This window comes from Drosophila simulans, chromosome 2L (genome assembly GCF_016746395.2).
Source record: "Drosophila simulans strain w501 chromosome 2L, Prin_Dsim_3.1, whole genome shotgun sequence".
Classification (NCBI taxonomy): Eukaryota; Metazoa; Arthropoda; class Insecta; order Diptera; family Drosophilidae; genus Drosophila; species Drosophila simulans.
This window is the reverse complement of record NC_052520.2, coordinates 7,731,373-7,752,358: the sequence shown is the minus strand read 5'-3', so window position 1 is coordinate 7,752,358 and position 20,986 is coordinate 7,731,373. Positions and strand designations below refer to the sequence as shown.

The 20,986-nt window shown below is 44.4% G+C and overlaps 6 protein-coding genes across 8 annotated transcripts; 3 read left to right on the top strand and 3 right to left on the bottom strand.

The window, feature by feature from the left end:
* The first annotated feature begins 29 nt into the window (after window positions 1-29).
* LOC6731394 (alpha-aminoadipic semialdehyde synthase, mitochondrial) lies at window positions 30-4,915 on the top strand. The gene is made up of 9 exons (XM_016178721.3): window positions 30-245; window positions 312-597; window positions 715-858; window positions 1,545-1,721; window positions 1,785-2,163; window positions 2,228-2,802; window positions 2,974-4,129; window positions 4,189-4,365; window positions 4,428-4,915. The coding sequence occupies exons 2-9, from the start codon at window positions 406-408 to the stop codon at window positions 4,544-4,546; spliced, it is 2,919 nt and encodes a 972-aa protein (XP_016024012.1). The 5' UTR covers window positions 30-245; window positions 312-405; the 3' UTR covers window positions 4,547-4,915.
* Window positions 4,916-5,786: 871 nt separating this feature from the next.
* On the top strand, window positions 5,787-10,180 carry LOC6731393 (ethanolaminephosphotransferase 1). 3 transcript variants are annotated; one of them, XM_002078510.4, is made up of 9 exons: window positions 5,787-6,341; window positions 7,891-7,959; window positions 8,017-8,203; window positions 8,263-8,519; window positions 8,582-8,736; window positions 8,797-8,977; window positions 9,044-9,253; window positions 9,317-9,358; window positions 9,922-10,180. In XM_002078510.4, exons 1-9 carry the CDS (start codon window positions 6,285-6,287, stop codon window positions 10,006-10,008), a joined length of 1,245 nt encoding a protein of 414 aa, XP_002078546.2. In that variant the 5' UTR covers window positions 5,787-6,284; the 3' UTR covers window positions 10,009-10,180. The 3 variants fall into 3 exon arrangements, 2 of the variants coding, with proteins under 2 accessions (XP_002078546.2, XP_016024011.1); XR_001599979.3 differs by having other exon boundaries at window positions 9,317-9,648; XM_016178722.3 differs by having other exon boundaries at window positions 9,317-10,180.
* A 129-nt stretch (window positions 10,181-10,309) lies between these two features.
* LOC6731392 (bromodomain-containing protein 7) lies at window positions 10,310-13,541 on the bottom strand. Its single transcript, XM_002078509.4, has 4 exons — window positions 13,325-13,541; window positions 12,447-13,069; window positions 10,728-12,393; window positions 10,310-10,672 (listed from the first exon to the last, which is right to left on the bottom strand). Exons 1-4 carry the CDS (start codon window positions 13,380-13,382, stop codon window positions 10,434-10,436), a joined length of 2,586 nt encoding a protein of 861 aa, XP_002078545.1. The 5' UTR covers window positions 13,383-13,541; the 3' UTR covers window positions 10,310-10,433.
* A 177-nt stretch (window positions 13,542-13,718) lies between these two features.
* LOC6731391 lies at window positions 13,719-14,838 on the bottom strand. Its single transcript, XM_002078508.4, has 2 exons — window positions 14,468-14,838; window positions 13,719-14,407 (listed from the first exon to the last, which is right to left on the bottom strand). Exons 1-2 carry the CDS (start codon window positions 14,682-14,684, stop codon window positions 13,779-13,781), a joined length of 846 nt encoding a protein of 281 aa, XP_002078544.1. The 5' UTR covers window positions 14,685-14,838; the 3' UTR covers window positions 13,719-13,778.
* Window positions 14,695-16,231, bottom strand: LOC6731390 (uricase). The gene is made up of 2 exons (XM_002078507.4): window positions 15,618-16,231; window positions 14,695-15,548 (listed from the first exon to the last, which is right to left on the bottom strand). Exons 1-2 carry the CDS (start codon window positions 16,186-16,188, stop codon window positions 15,064-15,066), a joined length of 1,056 nt encoding a protein of 351 aa, XP_002078543.1. The 5' UTR covers window positions 16,189-16,231; the 3' UTR covers window positions 14,695-15,063.
* Window positions 16,232-18,332: 2,101 nt separating this feature from the next.
* LOC6731389 lies at window positions 18,333-20,605 on the top strand. Its single transcript, XM_016178723.3, has one exon. The coding sequence runs from the start codon at window positions 18,418-18,420 to the stop codon at window positions 20,524-20,526; it is 2,109 nt and encodes a 702-aa protein (XP_016024009.1). The 5' UTR covers window positions 18,333-18,417; the 3' UTR covers window positions 20,527-20,605.
* The last annotated feature ends 381 nt before the right edge of the window (window positions 20,606-20,986 follow it).

The following is a 20,986-nucleotide window of genomic DNA, read 5'->3' as shown; positions in this document are numbered from 1 at the left end:
ATAGACACAAAATGACTATTAAAAAAAGGTATTTCTTAAATTTAAAATGTTATTATTTTAAACATTTTTGAAAGCTTCAATAAGGAAATAATCGTTTTCTCCGGGAAATTTGTATAAGAATTGCATTGTGTAAACAGCGCTTGAGGAATTTTCCCCGGACGATTCTCTTAATTCTTAGAAACTTCTCTTATCAAAGTGGAAAATTTTCAGCCGAAAATCGAACGGAGATCCGGATTCCCTCACGGGTAAGTGACAATCACCAACAGCTCGCTCTTTTTGCCCAGCTAACGCACAAAATTGGTTTCTTTTAGCTGCGATGAGATGCATGGAGAGCACGGCTTATCGCTGGATTTACGACTGGGTCCAACTGCTGATTAGAGGCTGTTTCGCCGACTGCCTCCATCGATGCCTTTAGAAGAGTACCAGAGCTCGGAGCCAACGGATCGGATCATTCCACTCAGGCCAAGAATAAGCACAACGGTTACAATTAAATTCGCACTTCAACTGCTCGAACTGATCCCACAAAGCTGCCGAAACATGTGGCGAGTGATTCAACAGCGCGCAACAATCGCGCATCCGTTCACCAGACAACGTCATGTGAGTTGATTCAACTCCCCAATTGCAGCCCCATTGAATGATCGCATTCATACGAGTGTAAAAGATATTAATTTTTGAAATATATATACTAAATACCCCAATATTTTGCTCTTTCAGAGTCGAGTGATTGCCATTCGGCGAGAGGATCAGTCGGTGTGGGAGCGACGAGCTCCGTTTGGACCCACCCACGTCCAGAAGTTGGTCAAGCAGAATGTCAAGGTCATCGTGCAGCCGTCCAATCGTCGGGCCTATCCCATGCAGGTGAGCTCAGTTGGAACTTAAAATTTCGTCCCATTATCCACAGGTTGTAACTTTCCATGGCCAGTTGGCAACGGATTTATTGAGTCTGCGGCTAATCGCCCATGGAAATCATATCGGTGGTCGTCAGGGCAACAAGTACGCGTATATAGGTAGCATAGTATATATTTGGTATGGTGGCACACACGCCCCCCAAGTGCTGCATCATAAATATAAACTCGGATGATAAGCCTCCATGGAGCTCTAAATTTGGCAATAGCCCGGCCTTGAAATCGAGTACAAAACAAACGCTGAGGAGAGGAAAAACAATGGGAAGCAAAGCTTATCGTTCGGAGCAATGATTCCAAGGAATCTATATAATGTATTAAGGTGATTTGTAGAGATGATAATATTTTCAAAGGGTCACGTGAGAAAGAACTAAACCAACTAAAATAATTTTTGAAGAAGGTAAAGCACTTAATTTAAAGTACCCCGCTGATACCCCCAATAGTAAATTCAATTACAAAACTATTAGCAAATTTACTGGAAAAAAATTAGAAAACCTAATCAGATTTAATTTAATCTTTAATCTTTCTCCTGATGCATTGTAAAGATTACCACGTAGTGGGATGAATAGAATAGATAAGACGGGCACTTAACTAAATAAATAACAAATAATAACATTAAGTTGATTTATTTTTCCGGAACAGGCCTACATGCAGGCTGGAGCTCATATTCAGGAGGACATCAGTGATGCTTCGGTGATATTCGGAGTGAAGCAGGTTCCCATAGATGCCCTGATTCCTGGGAAGACTTACTGCTTCTTTTCGCACACGATTAAAGCGCAGGAATCAAATATGCCGCTTCTGGATGCTATTTTGGAGAAGGTTCCTATCACACATTAGAGTTTAATGAAGTTTTTCATATTATATTGCCACTGGTATCCATAGAAAATTCGACTCATCGACTATGAGCGAATCATCGACGAACGCGGAGCACGACAGGTGGCCTTTGGCAAATATGCCGGAGTGGCTGGCATGGTGAACATCCTGCACGGCATTGGACTGCGTCTTTTGGCCCTGGGGCATCATACACCCTTCATGCACATTGGACCCGCCCACAACTATCGCAATTCCTCGATGGCTCGCCAGGCAATCCGGGATTGTGGCTACGAGATCTCGCTTGGCATGATGCCCAAGTCCATTGGACCACTGACATTTGTGTTCACTGGCTCTGGAAATGTTTCCCAAGGTGCCCAGGAGGTGTTCTCCGAGCTGCCCATTGAGTATGTTCCACCGGAGATGCTTCGCAAGGTGGCCGAACATGGAAGTGAGTAAAGTGGAATCCAGCATTAGTTAATTTTGAATGAACTAAAATTTGTATTTAATGTTAGATCAAAATAAGCTTTACGGCTGCGAGGTTAGCCGATCGGATCATCTGGAGCGTCGTGAGGGCGGCGGATTTGATGCCAAGGAATACGATGAGTTCCCCGAACGATACATCTCCACCTTCAGCACGAAGATAGCTCCATACGCATCCGTTATCGTGAACGGCATCTACTGGGCTGTGGGCAGTCCCAAGTTGATCAGCATTCCGGATGCCAAGAATCTGCTACGTCCGGCAAACACTCCCTGGCTTCCTACGAGCAAGGGTAGTCCGGCTTTGCCCCATCGCATGCTGGCCATTTGCGACATTTCCGCCGATCCCGGTGGCTCCATTGAGTTTATGAACGAGTGTACCACGATCGACACTCCATTCTGCTTGTACGATGCGGACAGAAATAAGGATACCAAGAGCTTCAAGGGACCCGGAGTTTTAGTCTGTTCGATTGATAATATGCCTACACAATTGCCCAGAGAATCGACGGATTTGTTTGGGGAGCTGTTGGCTCCTCACGTTCATGATATTATAAAGAGCGATGCCAAGAAGCCGCTGGCGGAGGAGAACTTCTCATACCCCATTCAGTCGGTGAGTTCACTTTGCCTAACCTTATATAACGTTTATACCTAAAGTTTATGATTTATATTGTAATTTACACTTTGAAGAGTTGTTTTCTTAGCTTAAACCAATGTGCATCGTGCCTAGTTATCAGCATCTGTTATCAGCTAATAAATTCCGTTTCTCTTTGCTTATTTTCAGGCTATTATCGCCAGCAACGGTCAGCTGACGGAGGGCTTCCAGTATATTCAGGAGCTCCGAGAGTCGCAAAGCCACAGATCGCGCCACAAGATGGAGGGAAGGTCGGAGTCTGACAAGAAGGTCTTGGTCCTGGGAGCTGGCATGGTGTCCGCTCCACTCGTAGAGTGGCTTCATCGCGAAAAGGACGTCAGCATCACGGTTTGCTCACAGGTCAAGGAGGAAGCCGATCGCCTGGCTCAGCAGTATGCTGGTGTGGATAGCGTCTATCTGGATGTGAACGAGAGCACTGGTCATTTGCAGGAGCTGTGTGGCAAGGCAGATGTGGTGGTTTCCCTGCTGCCCTACAGTCTCCATGGCATGGTGGCACGTTATTGCGTGGCAGAGGGCACCCACATGGTTACCGCAAGTTATCTGAACGACGAGATCTCCGGTTTGCACGAGGAGGCTAAGGCCAAGGGTGTGACCATTATGAATGAGGTGGGCTTGGATCCTGGTATCGATCACCTTCTGGCACTGGAGTGCATCCACGAGGTGCAGGACAAGGGAGCCGTTGTCGAGTCCTTCGTGAGCTATTGTGGCGGTCTGCCTGCTCCGGAGCATTCCAATAATGCCCTAAGATATAAGTTCTCTTGGTCACCCAGGGGAGTACTTCTCAACACTCTTTCCGCTGCAAAATATCTGAGTCAGGGACAAATTGTGGAGATTTCCGGAGGTGGGGAACTCCTGTCAAGTCCTCGCAGCTTGGATTTCCTGCCAGGATTCGCCCTGGAGGGTTTCCCCAACAGGGATTCCACCAAATACGGCAACCTTTACGGCTTAGGCAGGGATGTGCACACTCTGCTACGTGGAACCATACGCTATAAGGGCTTTTCGGAGTCTATCAAGCCCATGCAGCTCCTGGGACTTATCGATCCGGAGCCACATGCTCTGCTCCATCCCAGTGGGCCGGATGTCACGTGGCGCCAGCTGGTGATCCATCTTATGGGCATGTCGGACTCGACCATCTTCTACGAGAACCTCAAGCAGAAGCTGACTGAGCGCATTGGAGATGTGGACGGCATCGAGAGCTTGGGTCTGCTGGATGATACTCCTGTGGTGAAGCTCAACACTCCGCTGGATACGCTCAGTCACTATCTCTCGAAGAGACTGGCCTTCGGTGGGTTAACCATTTAATTCTAAACTGATGTTATAAGTAATAATACTATTCATTTACAGAGCGGGATGAACGCGACTTGGTGGTGCTGCGCCATGAAGTCGGCATCCGTTGGCCCGATGGTCGTCGTGAGGAGCGTGGAATCAACTTTGTGGTCTACGGACAGCCCCAGGGTCACTCCGCCATGGCGATGACGGTGGGCAAGCCGGCTGCCATCGCAGCCAAAATGATCCTAGACGGTGGGTTCCCTTATCAGTACTCTTAAAAGCCGTTTAAGTAATTCCAAATCCTCCCATTCCAGGTGAGATCCAGGAACGCGGCGTCCTGCTGCCCTTCACTCCCGACATTTATCGTCCCATGCTGCAACGTCTGCGCTCCGAGGGTCTGACTGCCACGGAAACCTCCAGATGGCTAAATTAAGTGATCTTAACTGATCCCGAGGCAATAGGCTTAAGTCTTCATTCATATTTTATTTTTTTGACTGCCCACCGCGTCGGGTGATACTTCTTGTTTTATCGCTCGGGTATTTCGTTGTTCGATAAGAGTGTCATTACGTTATCATAATACTGAAATAAGTTTTATGACTAGAGCTACTTGATGTACGTAAACAAGTTGAAGTCGTTGTCCAAATTGTGAAACATGTTTCCTTAACGTGAATTCACTACGAGCTGATTGTAAGTGATTGTAATATTTATGGAAAAAACATAAGTCTTTAGATCAATACTGTATAAGTGGATTGTATTTAGAGATAGAAGGCCTGGAATATACAACATTGATTATGATCATAAACCTGCATTCCAATTTTCCGCGCGATTTAATCTTCAAGATTCGATTTCCGTTCGATTGTCCCTGTAGCGCCTGGCAACCCGATCTGCGAAGGGTTATCACCCGAACTTGAACTAATTTTAAATGAAGCAACCCGGTTTCAATCTATATTTAGTGGGGCATAAAACACGCGCATAAAACATCTTGCTGATCCGGATTGGATCCGTTGGCTGGGCGGTCATTAACGTTTATAATTGTAATAAACAACAAACAGGCCACACATCTCCCTGGAATTACTGTGAAAAATGTGGAGCCCGAGACTGATAACCTCTCTGCCGGGCAGCACAATTTTGTTGCCCATGGAGTGGGAGCGCAATCTCGCGTTTTACAAATTTTAATTCACATTCATTCAATGCAAAGCGCACACACAATCTTTTCGAGATAAGATTGTGATGCGGGCTAGTGATGCCAATTACACGTAGTTATACAAATAATTTACATTTATTCTTTGCAGTCCAACAAGCGGAAAGTAAAAGGTTTTCTTTTAAAAGTGTTCTTATCTGGGCTCTGATTTGATGTTTGGGAAATTACTCAGAATGCAATTTTCTAGATTCTGCTTCTATTGTTAAAAAATTTTACATTTTAAAAAACGTTTTTTTCTAAAACTGCCAAAGTGCTATAAACTCAATAAGGGATCATCAAAGCAGGAAAAGTCATAGCCCTCCAAAATATAGTTGGTGAACAGAACATCCGGCGGAGTGGACGGGGACTGGGAAAACCCGGATCAATTCGAAAAACCGCCAAATGAGCATGACTGGTGTGCGGTGCGCACTGGGATTCGTTGTTGTGGAACCCAAGTCGCGGTCGGCGTCGCGAATTAAGCGCTGGGCCATCGGGCCTGATAAGTCCGCGTCCGCAGTTCCCATTCAGACGCCGGCCCGTCCGGAATAAGTACGTGTGTGTTCTCTTCATCTTTGGGCAGTCGTATATACGTCTGCGTGCTCGTCTCCGTCCGGTTCTTCTTCTTCGCCAGTTGGACGAGTGCAGGAGGAGTAACTGTTGTTTGCGTGTTGCGTGTTCTGGAGAGCGGCGGACAAAACGATTATTTAATTTAGCCAGCCGCATTCCGCTTCTCGCGAGCCTCCGCGTGTGAACGAATCCGTAAATCGCCAACATATCTGTGTAGATCCGCAGATGTTATACAATATGCCGAACTAGCCAACTGACCCGTAGCAAAGGTCAAGCCGATACGCGCTAATCACACTTCCGATCCAAGTGCAAACTCCCCCAGTCGCCGCTCCGCCGCTACCGCTGTTATCACTTGCCCCCACCCACCCACTTGGGGTGGTACAGCAAAAACATATTAGAATAGTTGAAAAATTGAAATTACAAAATGGGTTGCATGCGCTACTTGTCGGAGGCTCATTTGAGGGGCTTCGAGCGTTACAAGGTGAGTTCTTTTGAAAAGGGGAGCACGGCACCCACCCGGTGGGTGGTGAAAATCAATGTCCCAATCGGGAAGCCCCCATCCACAGTTCGGTCAATTGTTATTAAGTTCTAAACAAATCCCACGAAATGGAATCAACTACATTATCGATTTAACCCAGTTTCCTCGCGACTTTCGATTTTAAACCAGAAAACTTTAGTGGCATCCGTATCAAGTCTACTGCCCTCAATTCTTAACCGATCCTCAATCGGTTATCGGTTTTGAAAAACCTATGCTCAGGTTTAGGTGGTTAAATGTTCCACTTTTACTTTTTAACGATTTACTGAAATCTGTAAGGTGCGGGGCATATTTGTTTTGGGTCCAATTTAGAATTTCTTTTTTTTTCGAAAGATTTTAAAAAATATCTCTTTCGTTACATGACTGAAACAAGTTAAGCTTAGATACCCTAATTGTTATTAATTAAATTTGTGGGTTAGTCAATAGTTATCATGTTCAAGATTTTTTGATTCCATGATACTTTAACAATATTATTCTTATCAACTTGAAAATCTTTTCCCAACGTGTAACAAGCTGCTATTATCGGATTACGATTTTTCCTAGTTCCGGTTGCTTCGCCAGGCAGATTAGGCAACATTTCGTTTGATCCCGACCAACTCAGCCCGTTTACTATGTGTCGAAATTTTGTACTATCAAAATTTTATAGTATATAGTTTTACTAGTGTAGGTCATCAATTAAATGATAACCATACTAAACAAATGTTTCGCAAACGTTCATTAAAAGAAGGCATTGAACTGCCACGGAACCATGTGCTGGAGCTTTGGAAATATTTATACATGTAGAAGTACATATGTAGATAGATAGTGCCGATTCGGTGGATGGGGATGAGTTGGTTGCTATCAATAGTGGAATTTGTACTTGTAAAGATTACAACATGCAAAGACAATAAGATGAAAAAGCTTCATAAACGGAGCAAAGTAGGGAGCTCAAAAGTGAAATAGTACACAAATCTAGACCATAAAAGGCTTTATTTAGGGAAAGGAAGTAAATTCAACACTCAATTGTCTCGACTATCAAATATCTTTTAAAATAACCAACTTAAAAATAAACGGACACATAACTATGCATGTTAAGTCTCAAATCTTTAGATCTTAAGTTACAACGATATCAACGTTGTTATCAACATGGGTGGATCCACTCGGTAATCCATGTCCAAATTCAGATGCTCGTCATAACGATTACATGATTTGCTCTAGGTGTAACAAACATTGAACGAATACAACATACCCTTTTACTCTATAACAACATGTACTGCGCAGCGGTATAAATCGATATCTTATCAAATCTTCCTTAAATAAAGTTGTACCCAGCCTGATAGGGAAAATTTGGTCAGGTTAAGAGTAATTTATTTTCCCTAGACAAAATATAAATTGAAAACTAATCATTCATTTTTAACTTGTAGATTAACTTTCAACTTGTGTAGATAGATTTCCATTGTTGCCATATTTGAGTAAAAAAATGTTTTTAATCAATATCTTATTATTTATTCCGTAGTACAGCAGTATAGACACGAGCTTCCTCAGCGTCTATGTGATGCACCCTTTTTGGAACTACTGTGTGAAGGTATTCTATAAAAGCTTCCAAGAATATATGTTTGTATTTAAAGTCACTTTACTCTAGTTTGTTCCCAAATGGCTGGCGCCCAACGTTTTGACCTTCGTGGGCTTTCTCATGACTGTCGTCAACTTTATCCTGATAGCTTACTATGATTGGGGCTTCGAAGCAGCCAATTCAGAGACGGGAAATACGGTGCCCGCCTGGGTTTGGACAGTGGCGGCCATAAATATCCTCATTTACTACAACTTGGGTGAGTTGGGGAGCAGAGAAATCCACTATGGTTATGCTACAATGTAATTTCATTATCAGATGGCATGGATGGCAAGCAGGCTCGAAGAACTGGAACGAGTGGACCTCTGGGAGAGCTATTCGATCATGGATTGGACTCCTATTCAGCTGCCCTGATACCCATTTACCTATTCTCCCTATTCGGCACACACGACTTGCCACCGATACGTATGTTCTTTGTGATCTGGAACGTATTCCTCAACTTCTATTTAACGCACGTGGAGAAGTACAACACGGGTGTTATGTTCTTGCCCTGGGGTTACGACTTTACCATGTGGGTAAGTAAATCAATTAAACATTTAATTCCTTTATTTCGGATTTAATATTTTGATTTTTTCAGGGAGTTAGTGGCATGCTGTTTGTGGCAACCGTCTTTGGTCCTGAGATGTATCGCTTTAGCATATATGGTTTCACTGTGGCAAATATGTTTGAGTTCGTTCTCATTGGTTCCGGCATGGTCAGCAGTCATCCGATTATAGCTAGAAATATCTACCTGTGAGTTTCTATACCTACCTTTAAGTTTGCCCTGTCTATTTAACTTTGGTTTTGTTTTAGTTCCTATAAAAACAAGACTGGAAAAATGCGACCCATGTGGGAAATGCTGCGCCCATTTTTCGCCTTCGTTTGGCTTTTTGTGATCACTGTAGTCTGGTCGTTCTTTTCGCGAAACGATGTGATCAACAAGGAGCCACGCATTTTATGGATACTCTATGGCACGATATTTTCAAATATTGCAGTAAGTACTGAAGTGACTATCGCAATGGGTTCGAAAGTAATAAATATTTTAAATTGCGATCTTTAGTGCCGTCTGATAGTGGCCCAAATGTCGGACACGCGTTGCGATGCCTTCAATGTGCTCATGTGGCCACTGGCCGCCACAGTGGGTGTCTGCTGTTTTCCCTACTACCAGCAGGTCTTCGACACAGATCTGACGTCGGACACCGAACGATGGATACTCTATGGTCTAACCATTTTCTCAACTTTAGCTCACTGGCACTACGGCTACGGCGTGGTAAGATATCCTTTAATTAAATATTTCTATATTTTGGGATTCTAAAATGTTAACTACTTTTAGGTTTCTGAGATGTGCGACCACTTTCACATTCGCTGCTTCAAAGTAAGAAAATCTAGCAGCCAATCGGGTTCAGATATAACTCAACCACTTCTGCAGAACAATAACAAAATCAAACCGTTGAAAAGCCATTGAAACTAAATCGCTCACTAACAAAAATCACATCAAAAACCGGGGACAACCAAAATCAACCATCTTGTGATATATAGTATATATACATATATATATAAATGGGTTCCAAACATTTAGCCCTCGCCTAATGTCTAGGTTCTAAGTGGTCCATACTCAAATCAAAAACACTAAACCGATACTCGCCATACGCGGTTTCTAATGTGGTAAAGTCCATACGAAGATATTATGTTATCCAAATCCTAATCATAGGCTAAGAACTTATTATATAGTACGATAAACCTAGGCTAAATGCATGAAAGAGTTATCGTCGGAGACGTTTTTAACCAGCATGTTGATATACATATACATAGCAGCGCTAACTGCATGATCCGATAAGTATTATGTGCCTGAAGACAGCTACTGAATGAAGTTGTAAACCTATGATAATGCAAAGGCTATGTTCACTGTACCGCCCATCGTATTGTAATTTTCTGTAGATCACGAAACAGACTGTCGCCGCTGAGGAAGAGCTGCAGGATGTTGTTGAGGACGCCAAACCTACGGAAAACGTCGAAGAAGTCTAGCTATGGCCGCTTCTTTTGCAATTGTGTTGTGTTTAAACTTTAAATCGTTACCTAGTTCAGTTAAGACAAATTGAAAGTGTGTTTAGGCTTAAGCTCGAAATTGAAACGAAAATATAATTGTTAGTGCTGAAGAAAGTTAAATAAATTAATACTTGATCGTTCTCAGATCGCATTTGCTAGGTAATTTCAATTGAATCTATCTTATTCAGGTCTAGCAACTTTGAACTTTGAAAATAACAAATAATTGTGTTTTTATCACATCTATTTTATATTTAACTTTCCCAGACAGCAAAGCATGTGCTTCTTTAATATTAGCTTAATTTTTATTTAGAGTGCCAACGCATTGAATATATGAAAATAATTTAGAGAAATTTCATTATCTTACATTATAAACATAGCGCGCGTCTTGGAGATTTCCCGATCTCCTAGTTCAGCAACAGCTGGGCAACAATGCTGTTGTCATCCGCCGGATTGGCAGAATGGAGACCAGATCCGCTCTCGAGGAACTCGCGCAGTTCGTTCTCCAGATCTCCACCGCCATGCTGTTCATCAGACTCGTCGATCTCCATGGCCACAGGTTGCAACTGTGGCAGGGCCACCGGCTGTTGGAGCAGCTCAGGCAGCTGGACGCGCGGAGAAACGGGTCGAGGTGGCGGCAAGCCAGCTAAACAGATTAAATTTATTAATAAATAAGCATATAAGCATGCATATGGACTTACCAAAGGACATGCCCATGGCTTTTCGCAAGGCATAGGGATCGGCGATGGCGGAAGGCGGCAATTTCTTAGCCAAATCGCTGATCTGCTGCGTCAATTGCTGGGCGGTTTGGGTCTCCTCCTGACCGGCGGGCTGCACCAGACCCAGATGATTCGGCAAAGGCTGTGACAACCGATCGTGCTGCGCCACTCGCAGCTTCTCGATTAGCGTCAAGTTTTGACTAAGATGCTCGTGCATGCGCCGATTGAGCTCGTAGCTCTTCATTTCAGCCTCCATGCCGTCCAGGAAGCTCACATCGATGCCAAGTTCACCAAGAGATTGCAATCCCTTAAAGTCCACAAGTGTGTTTTTGTATTTTTCATATTCTTGCTCAATTTGGGCGGTGGTTTCCTGCTGGTTGGAAGTTTCCTCCTCCTGTTCAAAACACTTTTCAATCTCACGTTGCTCGTATGAATGTAGCTGCATGTTGTATAGTTCATCTAGGGATTTGCTGTGCTCTCCGTTGGTAAGGATATCCAGCAAACCATTTGCAATTGTGGTCCCGTAACTAGAGTCTTTGGTGAACTGTAAGATGCTCTCCGCATATTCCGCACTGGAGGCATCGCCATACGTACGCAAAACCAATTGCGTTTCTTCGGCACTCAGCGTGGAAAAGCGGGAATCAAAGGTGGGTGCAAAGCTGGCAAAGGCTCCGTAGTTTAAGGATTTCACTGGCCGCACGGCATTCCTTTTGTCAATCTGTCGCGTCTGTAGCTGTGCGCTTCCCTTTTGCAGTTTGCCAACTAGATCACCAATTGTTACTACCCTTTCAGGACCCTCGTTTTCCTCTTTGATCACCAGATTCAGGGTGGTGCTGCCATCCTTCGTTTGACGCAGGAAACCCATCTTGTGGGCATTTTTCTTGGCATTCACTCTTTGTTTGGCCTGTTGGGCAGCATTTTGCACTTGCGCCAGGATCTCTTCGCCCGTTAAATCGTCTACATAAGGCTCGAAATGTGTTTTGGGTGCATTCTCCAAACGAAGTGTTCGCTTGCGCTCCTCCTCCTCCAGCTGAGCAGGAGTGCGTGGCTCTTCCGCTCCCGTGGATGCTCCTTCATCCGCCGAATCGTTATTTTCTCTCGACATATCGTTCGAACTTAACTCAAAGCCAAGTTCTCTGGCTGTAAGCTCCCTCATATAAGCAGACAGTGGTTTCAGGCTTCTCATCAAGTTCTCAGGTTGCAGATGTTTCATTCCAACTTGAAGTAGACGCTTAGCTGCCTTGTTATAAACCGTATCCACGTGGTTGTACTTGATGGCATTTTCGCACATCAGCTTAAAGTCATCAGTGAACTCGGTCAAAGCGGTATACTCGTGATCATCAATCTTCTGTCGCATAGTGGAGAAGTCCATGGGTCTGCTGATTATTGAAGAGTAACCGGGCGCCATGTCATCGGTCACCGGCCACGCGAAGAACTGGTGGGGATCCCGCTTCTCCAGGAAGCGCAACAGGTGCTCCAGAAGTTTGTTTAACGGCGATTTCTGCTGCTTTAGCTTGAGCACACAGCTTCGGGGCTCCCTACCCGACTCACTGGAACTACTGGGCGTCTTTGGCGCCTCGAGAGCCTTCGGTGTAAGGGCATTAAGGGAGTTGGCTCCTCCTGGCGTCGACGGTGAAGGTATTAAAAGCTAAAATGCATTGAATGTAGTAATGAACCTAGCCATTTAGTAATGTAACTTACGTCGGGCAGTGGCTTGGTGGGACTGCTGCCTATCAAGCCCAGGGAGGAAGATTGCAACGACGACGAGTTGGGCGAAGAGCCCATCAGAATATCATCCAGCTTGCGTGGAGCTATTGGCTTTGTTACGGGGCAGTTTGATGGCGAGTTATCCGTGGTGATGCCGGCGAAGAACAAAATATTCTCTGGCAGCGGTTGTGACTGATCATCGTCCATAAAGCTAAATCCATCTTGGCTGGAATCGGGATCGGCGGCCGGTGGAGCGACCGACGATGGAGCGAATCCACTGCAAGCGGCATCGTCAGCGCCGGCCATCATATCATCGTCCGACCCGGCGTCCCGATGTCGATCTCTGCTCCTGTGGCGTTTCTCCTTGTGGTGTTTGTGCTTCTTCTCGCGATCCTTCTTCTTTTTTTTTTTCTTTGACTTCTTGTGGCGCTCGCGATGGCCCTGGTGATCTTGAAGTTCCTCGGGGACTGGCGACATCATGGCCTCTGCTGCTGTAGGCGGTCCTCCGTCTACCATTGGCGAATTGGCACTGTACTCCGGCGTGGCATTCGAGCCCACCTTAAGGATAAGCTTTAGACCTCGTTGCAGCTGAGCCGGGTCCTGGTGCTGACTGTATTCTATAATATAAAGGAGAAATCCAGGTTATAATAGGTGTATATAAAATGAGCGGTGCTGAATAGCATTATTACTGCCCGTACACGCGTTCATTATTTCCAATCATACATTTTGTAGTAATTGTGACATATAATATGCATTGTTTACTCATTTTTTTTAAAGTGTATGCATGCTCAAAAACAAGCGGCAAAATGTGTGAGCGAGATGGACTATGGCAGCAGGGGCTCACGTAGACACAGCACTTTCATTTCACTCACCTTCATATTTCTCGCGTCGCTCCGACTTGTTTTTCTTGTGCTTCTTGGAGGAGCCCATCTTAGGCTCCCAGTTGTCGAAAAATTAGGCAAATCGGTGAAAATTGTAAGCAAAATAATTAAAAACAAAAATTCGTTCGCGAAGAACAGACGCCATGAGCAGTGTGACCGTGACTTTTTTCCACAGAATTGTAAAACGTCTAGCTGATTTTAGCCGGTTGCTTTTCAACACTAAAAACAATCGATAAGATATCGATTCTTACGACTTTGAATTTAAAATATAAAATTGTTAATTGTTTTTGCCAATTTAAATTTATTTTATAATGTCAAGGATTTAAACAGTAACAGATTTTATCAGTAAATTTTTCTATGTACTTATGTTTGTAAAGTAGAAGAACAGTTATGGTAGTTTTTTGCCGAAGTTTAAATATTTTTTTTTCATTTTTTACTTTGCATTTTACCGAACTTTTCGTTTGAGAATTGGGGCCTTGTTGGTCAGCACACTTTGTCGGTTCATCGGAATGGCAACGGTCCGGGCCTTTCGTTTGCCAGCCGAGCGGCGTTTGGTGGTGGTCACCATGTTTTGCGTGGGCTTCTGCATGGCGGTCGACTTTCTGAGACTCGCCTTGTTGGCGGCACTAAATAGGGTGCGCGTCGAGTTGAGGCTCTGCAGCGAGGTGTCCAGCTTGTTGCGAATCCTGTCCAGATCGGCACGCATTCGCTGGATATCAATCGCTATGGTGCGTCGATCGCTTTGCAGCTTCTTGTGCTGCTGCAACATGGTCTCCAGCACTTTCTTCTGTTGGATGACTTCACGGATGCGGCTGTGCTGCTCAAAGCCCCGCGATCTCTTCTGCTTCTGGCTGATGGAGGCCTTGATCGTCGCCAATGATTTGGAGGCGATGCCATGGGCACTGTCCGCCTTGGAAGAGTTACCGCCGCCCTTGATGCGACCCACCGACCTGCGTTTCGGTTGCTTGGACACCAGTTTCGATGGCAGTGGTGGTGCAACTGCTGGCACTGAATTCGGAGTCACAGATGTGGGCAGCGGCACCGTTGGCCGTGGTCTTCGTGGTGCTCGAACCGCTAAGAATATGAGTGATATGTTTTAAAAGTTTCTGATTAGTTTTTAGCCCAAATGCTTACACTTCATGGTCGAGTGAATATTGGCCACCATATTGTCGTAGGTCTTTCTGGTGTCGGGCAACAGGTAACGTCCTGGCAACTGACTCGATCTTAGCGAGGCCTTGATCCTGTCCCTCCTGGACAGCTGCGACAGCCTGGTCTTGGCGCTCTCCTCCTGTTCCCAGTCCCTTCGCAGCTGGGTGGTCAGGATGTGGTGCAAGGCCAGTCGATTGGTCATGGTCACGCTGTTTGGGGCTAGATGGTTTTTTGCTAATTTCGAATTTAGATTGCGAATTTTGACTGCCAAAGTGGTCGAAAATTGTGGAATTTATTTTATATTTTTTTAGGAACGATGCCTCATTTTAGGATTTTATAAAATAGTTTTGATACAATTTGGATTTATTCAGCCAAGGCAAGTGTGATCTCAAAAAATGGTTTTGCAACCGATTTATTTATTTTTACAGTTTATTTTTTCATTAGTTTATAATTGTTTAAATAAGGAAAACGCAGCATATGCGATTACTTAAATAATTTTAAATACATATATAACTTCGCCGCATGCAATTATGAATTGTCTAAATTGGTTTAGATTGAGCCTAGCTACATCAGAGATCGGTCTACAGGTGACTATTGATGTTCTTCCGTGCCAACTGGGCATAGATGGTGCCATGTGGCTTGTCCACTGGGATGAAAACTTCGTTGTTGTCGCCGGGTGCAATCTTCTGGAAGGGCTTCGTATCGAAGTTGAAGTAGTGCTTGTTCGGCATGGTCATCGAAATGACCGACACCTGCGGCAGGACATCCAGCACTTGTCTTTCACTCAGATACAGGGTGTGCTGGACGGATGGCGAGGACACGCCCACCTGCGGATCACCAGCAAAGTTACGAATGATTATGTTTTTGACCGTCTGCCAGGCCCTCAGGAAGTCCAAGTTCTCGGTGTCGGAGTACTCCCAGGAGCAATCCACCACGGTGCTAAAGATGCGATCATACTGATCTGGCAGAGATCTGAACTCATCGTTCACGAAGTTCACGAACGAGGATTGGGTCGTCTTTAGCACCCGGAGACCCTTGATGCCCGTGATGACCGTTTGTTTGGGATCTAAAACAGTAAAGGAGGTGATAATTATAAACTTTTTAACCATTATAGAATTAGTTTTGTTTGACTAACCTGTTCTCCTTATAACCACATCGCAGTAGTGAAGAGCGGTGGGCGTGAATATAAAAGCGTGATTGTGCAGTGATCTGTTGTCAATGGAGCTGAAGTCGCAGTTGCCTTGGACTCCGTTCTCGCACTTTCCATTAACGTTGGTCCTGGTCTCCTCCTGGCAAACTCGCTGCCAGGGATACGCCTCCACATGGACGTGCGCCTCCTCCACGTGCGAGTACTTGTTAATGAAGTGCCTGGCCAGGAGCAGGGCAAACTTCTCGGGACTCTCGATGCCATGCTTTTTGGCCAGCAGATAGACGGTGTTCTTCTGCGAATCGGTGGCCACGATGTCCGAGTTGTTGCCGTGGTAGTAATCCTTTTTGCTGTACAGTTTCAGGTGGGTGCCCACCTCGAATTCCTGGATGGTGTGCACGGGTCCCTTGCGGCTGACATGCAGCACCTTGACCGCATCCTTGCCGTATCCGTGATCGGTAATCTCGTACTGATACGGCTTACCATGGTCATCCATGCCGGCGGAATCCTTTGGGGTCTGGTTAGCCGCAGCTGGCTGTCTGAGGGGCGTGGCAAACATTGTGACTGCAATCACTCTCACTTTGATACTGATGATGCCATCAATTTCCTTGCCGCCTTTTATATCAGAACACCTGGATAACAACACAAATCTTTGTGTAGTTAGGGATTTTGTTAGCGCATTTCGTAGAAAGCAAGTGGCTGGGAAATCGTATATCATCACTCTCACTTAGAGTATTAAAGGTCTAACTCTAATTACGACTAGTAGCGCAGATAATCGCGGCCTGGTGCCAAGTAAACATGACCAAGACTCAAGGCTATGTCTTCTATCTCCAAAACTTTGTATCTTGTTTACTTCACACTCTTCTAACCAAATCCTTATTTTTGCAATATTACGTAAGAGATACGTTGCAAATGCTGTTTTTACCATTAACACCATTTGCGGTGGAAAAAGAAATGTGTATTAGAAAATTGTATAATTATTTTGCATATTTGTAAAAGATGAAGTGTGTTCTAAACAATTGGTAAATAATTTTTACTGATTTCCTTCCTGAAATATTTCCTATTTTTTAATCTTCTAATATAGTAAGTTTTCTCCTGTTAGGAAAGTTTTTATTTTCGTTCATGATAAGTATAATCAAGCACGAGTAAAATATGTGTGTTGAAAAGATACATTTATTATTTCACAATATGGGAAAATTATATTTATTTCACAATAGAAAAACATTTTAGTTTGCGTCTTAAATTTTTTTTGACAATTTAGTTTATTAACTTTTAAGAGATCTTTTTTAATATCCTTGAAAATCTTCTTAAAATTCTGTGTATTTAACATTTTAATTGATCTTTCTAAAAATACCTTAACATTAACATGTTCAAGTTGAGTTTCTAGAATAATCTAGTCTTGACAGACATACACTTTCAGATCGATTCGATTATTATTATTATTATAGCTATAATATATATAAAAGCTATACTTTACCGATTACATACAGTTCAGTAAGCCTATTATACCCTTTTAGCTAAGGGAATAAAAGACTCATCGTAAATCTGCTGGCATAGCAACTGCAGATCTGAAAGAGTGAAATTTGTAATAAATTGTAAGCTGTTTTTGCAAGGAGTTTATCATTTCCTTGTAAGTCTTAACTTTTATAAACCAATTCGAATAAACTACAAAACAATTAAATTATGTAGTGGGTCAGATGAAGTGTGAGTATATCAAAACATTTATTAACCAAGGTATACACCATATAATAGATTTTAAAATACTCATAAGCTGTAAATGACAATACACATGGATCTACTATTATATATCACTTAAAAACAGTGAGTTTAGTCTCGATTTATTAACATACCACTTCAGCTTAGTGTTAAGTCAGTTTTATTATATGTAGATAGTAAATGTCAGATGTTCTCTGCTGACTTGTGTTTGTCAAATTGCTCAGCACCCAAATAATCTACATTCTGCCCAAAATAACTATCTACAGAAGCTGTGGCTTAGTGCTAATCCAGTTTAATCTTATACAAACTCTGGGTGAAGATATTTCAAAAGATATTTGGGCGCTTTTTTAAGATATACATTCGACATATATTTGTTTGACACGGTTTTTAGGAGCGTGCCTTGTATGCATAATGGTCTCCCACGATCCCAAATGGTTGTATACATATGTTTGTTGGCAAGTTATGTAAGTTCCCTTTATTGGCTTAAGATAAACTCTATGCTGGAATTGAAGTGTCATTGTTTGTTAGGCGAGAGCTTAATTCAGCAAAGATAATAATATTTATGTTTGTATATCTTTCGATTTCACGGTTAAGTAAATTGTATAATTATGTTTACTTTCCCATAAGTACGCGTCATTAAGTTATTTAGCTTAATTTATGCTTTATAGTATTCTACTGATATGATAAACTATATGATCTTGATGATGATGATATGATCATAAAAGAGTAGAGAACCCCTGCCACATGAATCATCCGCAAAAGATGTACCGCCTGGAATTTAATCTAATGGATTGGTAGTTTTATGAAGCTTTTGGCACCTCGAAAACTTGTTGTCCGCCCGAAAGTTTTGCCTGCGGTTCAGTGAACTAAAGTGCGAGTTATGAATGAGAGTCTTAGACAAGTGAATGCTTTTGTTGTCGTCTCCACAAACAAAAGTGCAAATTGTTTTCCAGTGAAACCTGCGACGCACCCATGTAAAATATTATTTTTTGGGCAGGCAAACATCGATGCCGCGTGAACCGCAACGAGTTAGTTGCGTTTTTGAGCGCGTTACCAGCGGACGAACAACGACATGGAGCTGCCAATTGTCCTTCTCTTGGTACTGAGTGTCATCCCATTTGGAGCCCAGGGAGCTGTGCACGATGAGCTGCCCCAGTGCGGCTTACATGGCGTCTACAGGCAGCGACAGAGTCTCATCGAATCGCCCAACTATCCGGACAACTATCCGGTGAACACCTGCTGGGATTATGTGGTGCGATCTCCCTACCGCTGCCCCACCAAGTTTCACATACAGTTCCTGGACTTCAAGCTGGAGCTATCGGAGAACTGCAGTCGGGATTACTTGGCCATTGGCCTGAACAACGACGGCGACGACATGGAGGTCTTGTGCGGCCAGGTGCTGGGTATCAAGAAGTATCACACCCCCGATGGAGTCCTGCGTCTGCGCTTCCTTAGCGATGATTCGCCTTGGACGACCAACGGTGGCTTCCGCTTGCTCATCACGCGTTTGGCCTGCGAAAGGGAGGATTTGGTGGCCAGGGGTCTGGACGATGACGAGGAGGACGTAGATGGCGACACGGTGCAGGTGAGCGCCAAGTCGCCTCCGAAGAAGCTGCTCACCCAGCATCACCATCACCATCTGCCACAGCAAAGTCCTCAGACCCAACTGGAGCCAGTTTTAAACTATACGCAACCAAACCTGTTGGGGTTTAACTTGGGCTTGCAACCAGGTCTTGGTTATCCTGCTGGATTATACCCACCTCCTGCGGGATTACCACCCCAGTACACACCGCCATGTGCTCCCCAGCAGCAGCAGCAACAGCAGCAGCAACTGTTGCAACAGCAGCAGGAGCAGCAACAATTCCTGCAGCAACAGCAACTGAAACTGCAGATCCTGCAGCAACAGCGACTGCAACAGCAGGTCCTGCAGCAGCAGCAGCTGCAACAACAAGTGCAACTGCAACATCCTCAGCAACTTCAACTTCCCCAGCAGCAGCAGCAACTGCAGCAAGAGTTGCCCCTGATTTCCGATCAATATCAGACCACATCCTTTCAGCCACATGCTGTTACTCTCAAGGATTACGATTCCCAGACCTTGCAGCAGTTTGGTGGTCAGTTGGATCTCTGCTGTGCCAGCAGCTTCAATCAGAATCACTTCTATCTCTCCAGTCCCGGATTTCCCAGGACAGTCTTGAACTATCTGCTACCTAATCAGCAAAGGGATTGCGTATTTTACATCGAGAAAAGCTCTCCAAATGTCTGTCGTCTGAGGATCCAGTTCAAGTTCTTCGATTTCGGCCAGAATTCAGGAGGCGCAATTGGAGGCAGCTTTGGTGGCGGATTCGGAGGAGGAGCAGGATCCGGTGGATTGGACGGCGGACTCAGTGGCGGCTTTGGAGGCCAACATAATTGCAATGGTGACTTTCTGGAGGTGGATGGTCAGCGCTATTGCGGCTGTCGTTCCGGCTATGTCCACAAATCGCATTGGGATCAGGGTCGCAAGGCGCTGCGCATGCGCATTGGACAATCGAGCAGCACCACGTCCAATGGCTTTCTGCTGGAGATATTCCAGGATCAGGACTCCGATGGCTGTCGTCAAGATGCCGGCCAAGGATTTGGATTGGGCTTGCAACCGCAGCAACCTCAAAGGGGATTGGGTTTGTGGCCGCAGGGGTTACAGCCTCAGTTGGGCTTGCAACCCCAGTTGGGTTTGCAACCTCAGTTGGGATTGCCCCCGCAAACAGCACAAATGTGGCCCCTACAACCTGGTTATCCTGGGTATATAAGTGGATATCCCCTACCCTTTTCTGCCACTCCTTACCGAACGACGAGAAGGATATCCTATGCCCGGGGCATCGATGCTCAACAGCCTTCGAGAGTGGTGGAAACTAACTCCACTCGCAAGGAGTTCTACTACTTCGACGGCGACGAGGCATTTGCTCGTTCTGCTCTGGACGATGAGGATGAGGATAAGGCTCACCTGGGCGTCTCAACTCAGCCACAGTCTCCGTCCCAATCCCCGGTTAAGCCAGAGTCACCTGTGGTTACGAAGGCCTTCGAGCAAAGCAGTTGCTCCTTTGATTACATGGAGGTACTTAAACTTTCAGTCGACACCCTTTGGCTAACTAAACCCTTGTGCTTTTCGCCGCTAAGAAGTTGGTTCCCAAACATTTTTGGCTGAAGGTGTATAACAAGCTGGGTTACTAACTATAGCTACAAATTTTTTAATTATGTAAAAGATTTAAGAGCTAATAAAAATACTAGGGAATTCTTAATGCTGTTTTATGTATTTTTGGTAAAGAATGTATTTAATATGGTATTTATCCATTTCATGACAATGATTCCAAATTTCCTCAGCATTAATCTGCGATCCTAACCCGCGGCATCCGTATTTCACCAATTTTGTTAACGTCATAGCGAATGTATAAAGTAAATATGATAAGGAATGCGTCTTTTCACTCCGCTTAGTCATCCACTGGAGGCTTACACGCTCGTTGGTCATTACTGCTCCAGCAGCCCCACCCTCATCCCTATCCACTCCATATCGCAATTTCCCCGCCGTTGTCATCCACAGATACAGATGCTTTCCAAATAGATAACCATGTCGCCACATTGTTGTCTCAGCAAACTCTGAGCAATAG

Coding starts and splice junctions, on each gene's coding strand:
- LOC6731394 (XM_016178721.3), top strand. CDS start 406: ATGCCTTTAGAAGAGTACCAGAGCTCGGAGCCAACGGATCGGATCATT. Junction 2,803..2,973: donor TCTCATACCCCATTCAGTCG/GTGAGTTCACTT, acceptor GCTTATTTTCAG/GCTATTATCGCCAGCAACGG. Junction 4,366..4,427: donor AGCCAAAATGATCCTAGACG/GTGGGTTCCCTT, acceptor CTCCCATTCCAG/GTGAGATCCAGGAACGCGGC.
- LOC6731393 (XM_016178722.3), top strand. CDS start 6,285: ATGGGTTGCATGCGCTACTTGTCGGAGGCTCATTTGAGGGGCTTCGAG. Junction 8,978..9,043: donor CGATATTTTCAAATATTGCA/GTAAGTACTGAA, acceptor TGCGATCTTTAG/TGCCGTCTGATAGTGGCCCA. Junction 9,254..9,316: donor GGCACTACGGCTACGGCGTG/GTAAGATATCCT, acceptor AACTACTTTTAG/GTTTCTGAGATGTGCGACCA.
- LOC6731392 (XM_002078509.4), bottom strand. CDS start 13,382: ATGGGCTCCTCCAAGAAGCACAAGAAAAACAAGTCGGAGCGACGCGAG. Junction 13,070..13,324: donor GCGACGCGAGAAATATGAAG/GTGAGTGAAATG, acceptor TTTATATTATAG/AATACAGTCAGCACCAGGAC. Junction 10,673..10,727: donor AGCCATGGGCATGTCCTTTG/GTAAGTCCATAT, acceptor TAATCTGTTTAG/CTGGCTTGCCGCCACCTCGA.
- LOC6731391 (XM_002078508.4), bottom strand. CDS start 14,684: ATGACCAATCGACTGGCCTTGCACCACATCCTGACCACCCAGCTGCGA. Junction 14,408..14,467: donor TATTCACTCGACCATGAAGT/GTAAGCATTTGG, acceptor TCATATTCTTAG/CGGTTCGAGCACCACGAAGA.
- LOC6731390 (XM_002078507.4), bottom strand. CDS start 16,188: ATGTTTGCCACGCCCCTCAGACAGCCAGCTGCGGCTAACCAGACCCCA. Junction 15,549..15,617: donor TGTGGTTATAAGGAGAACAG/GTTAGTCAAACA, acceptor TTACTGTTTTAG/ATCCCAAACAAACGGTCATC.
- LOC6731389 (XM_016178723.3), top strand. CDS start 18,418: ATGGAGCTGCCAATTGTCCTTCTCTTGGTACTGAGTGTCATCCCATTT.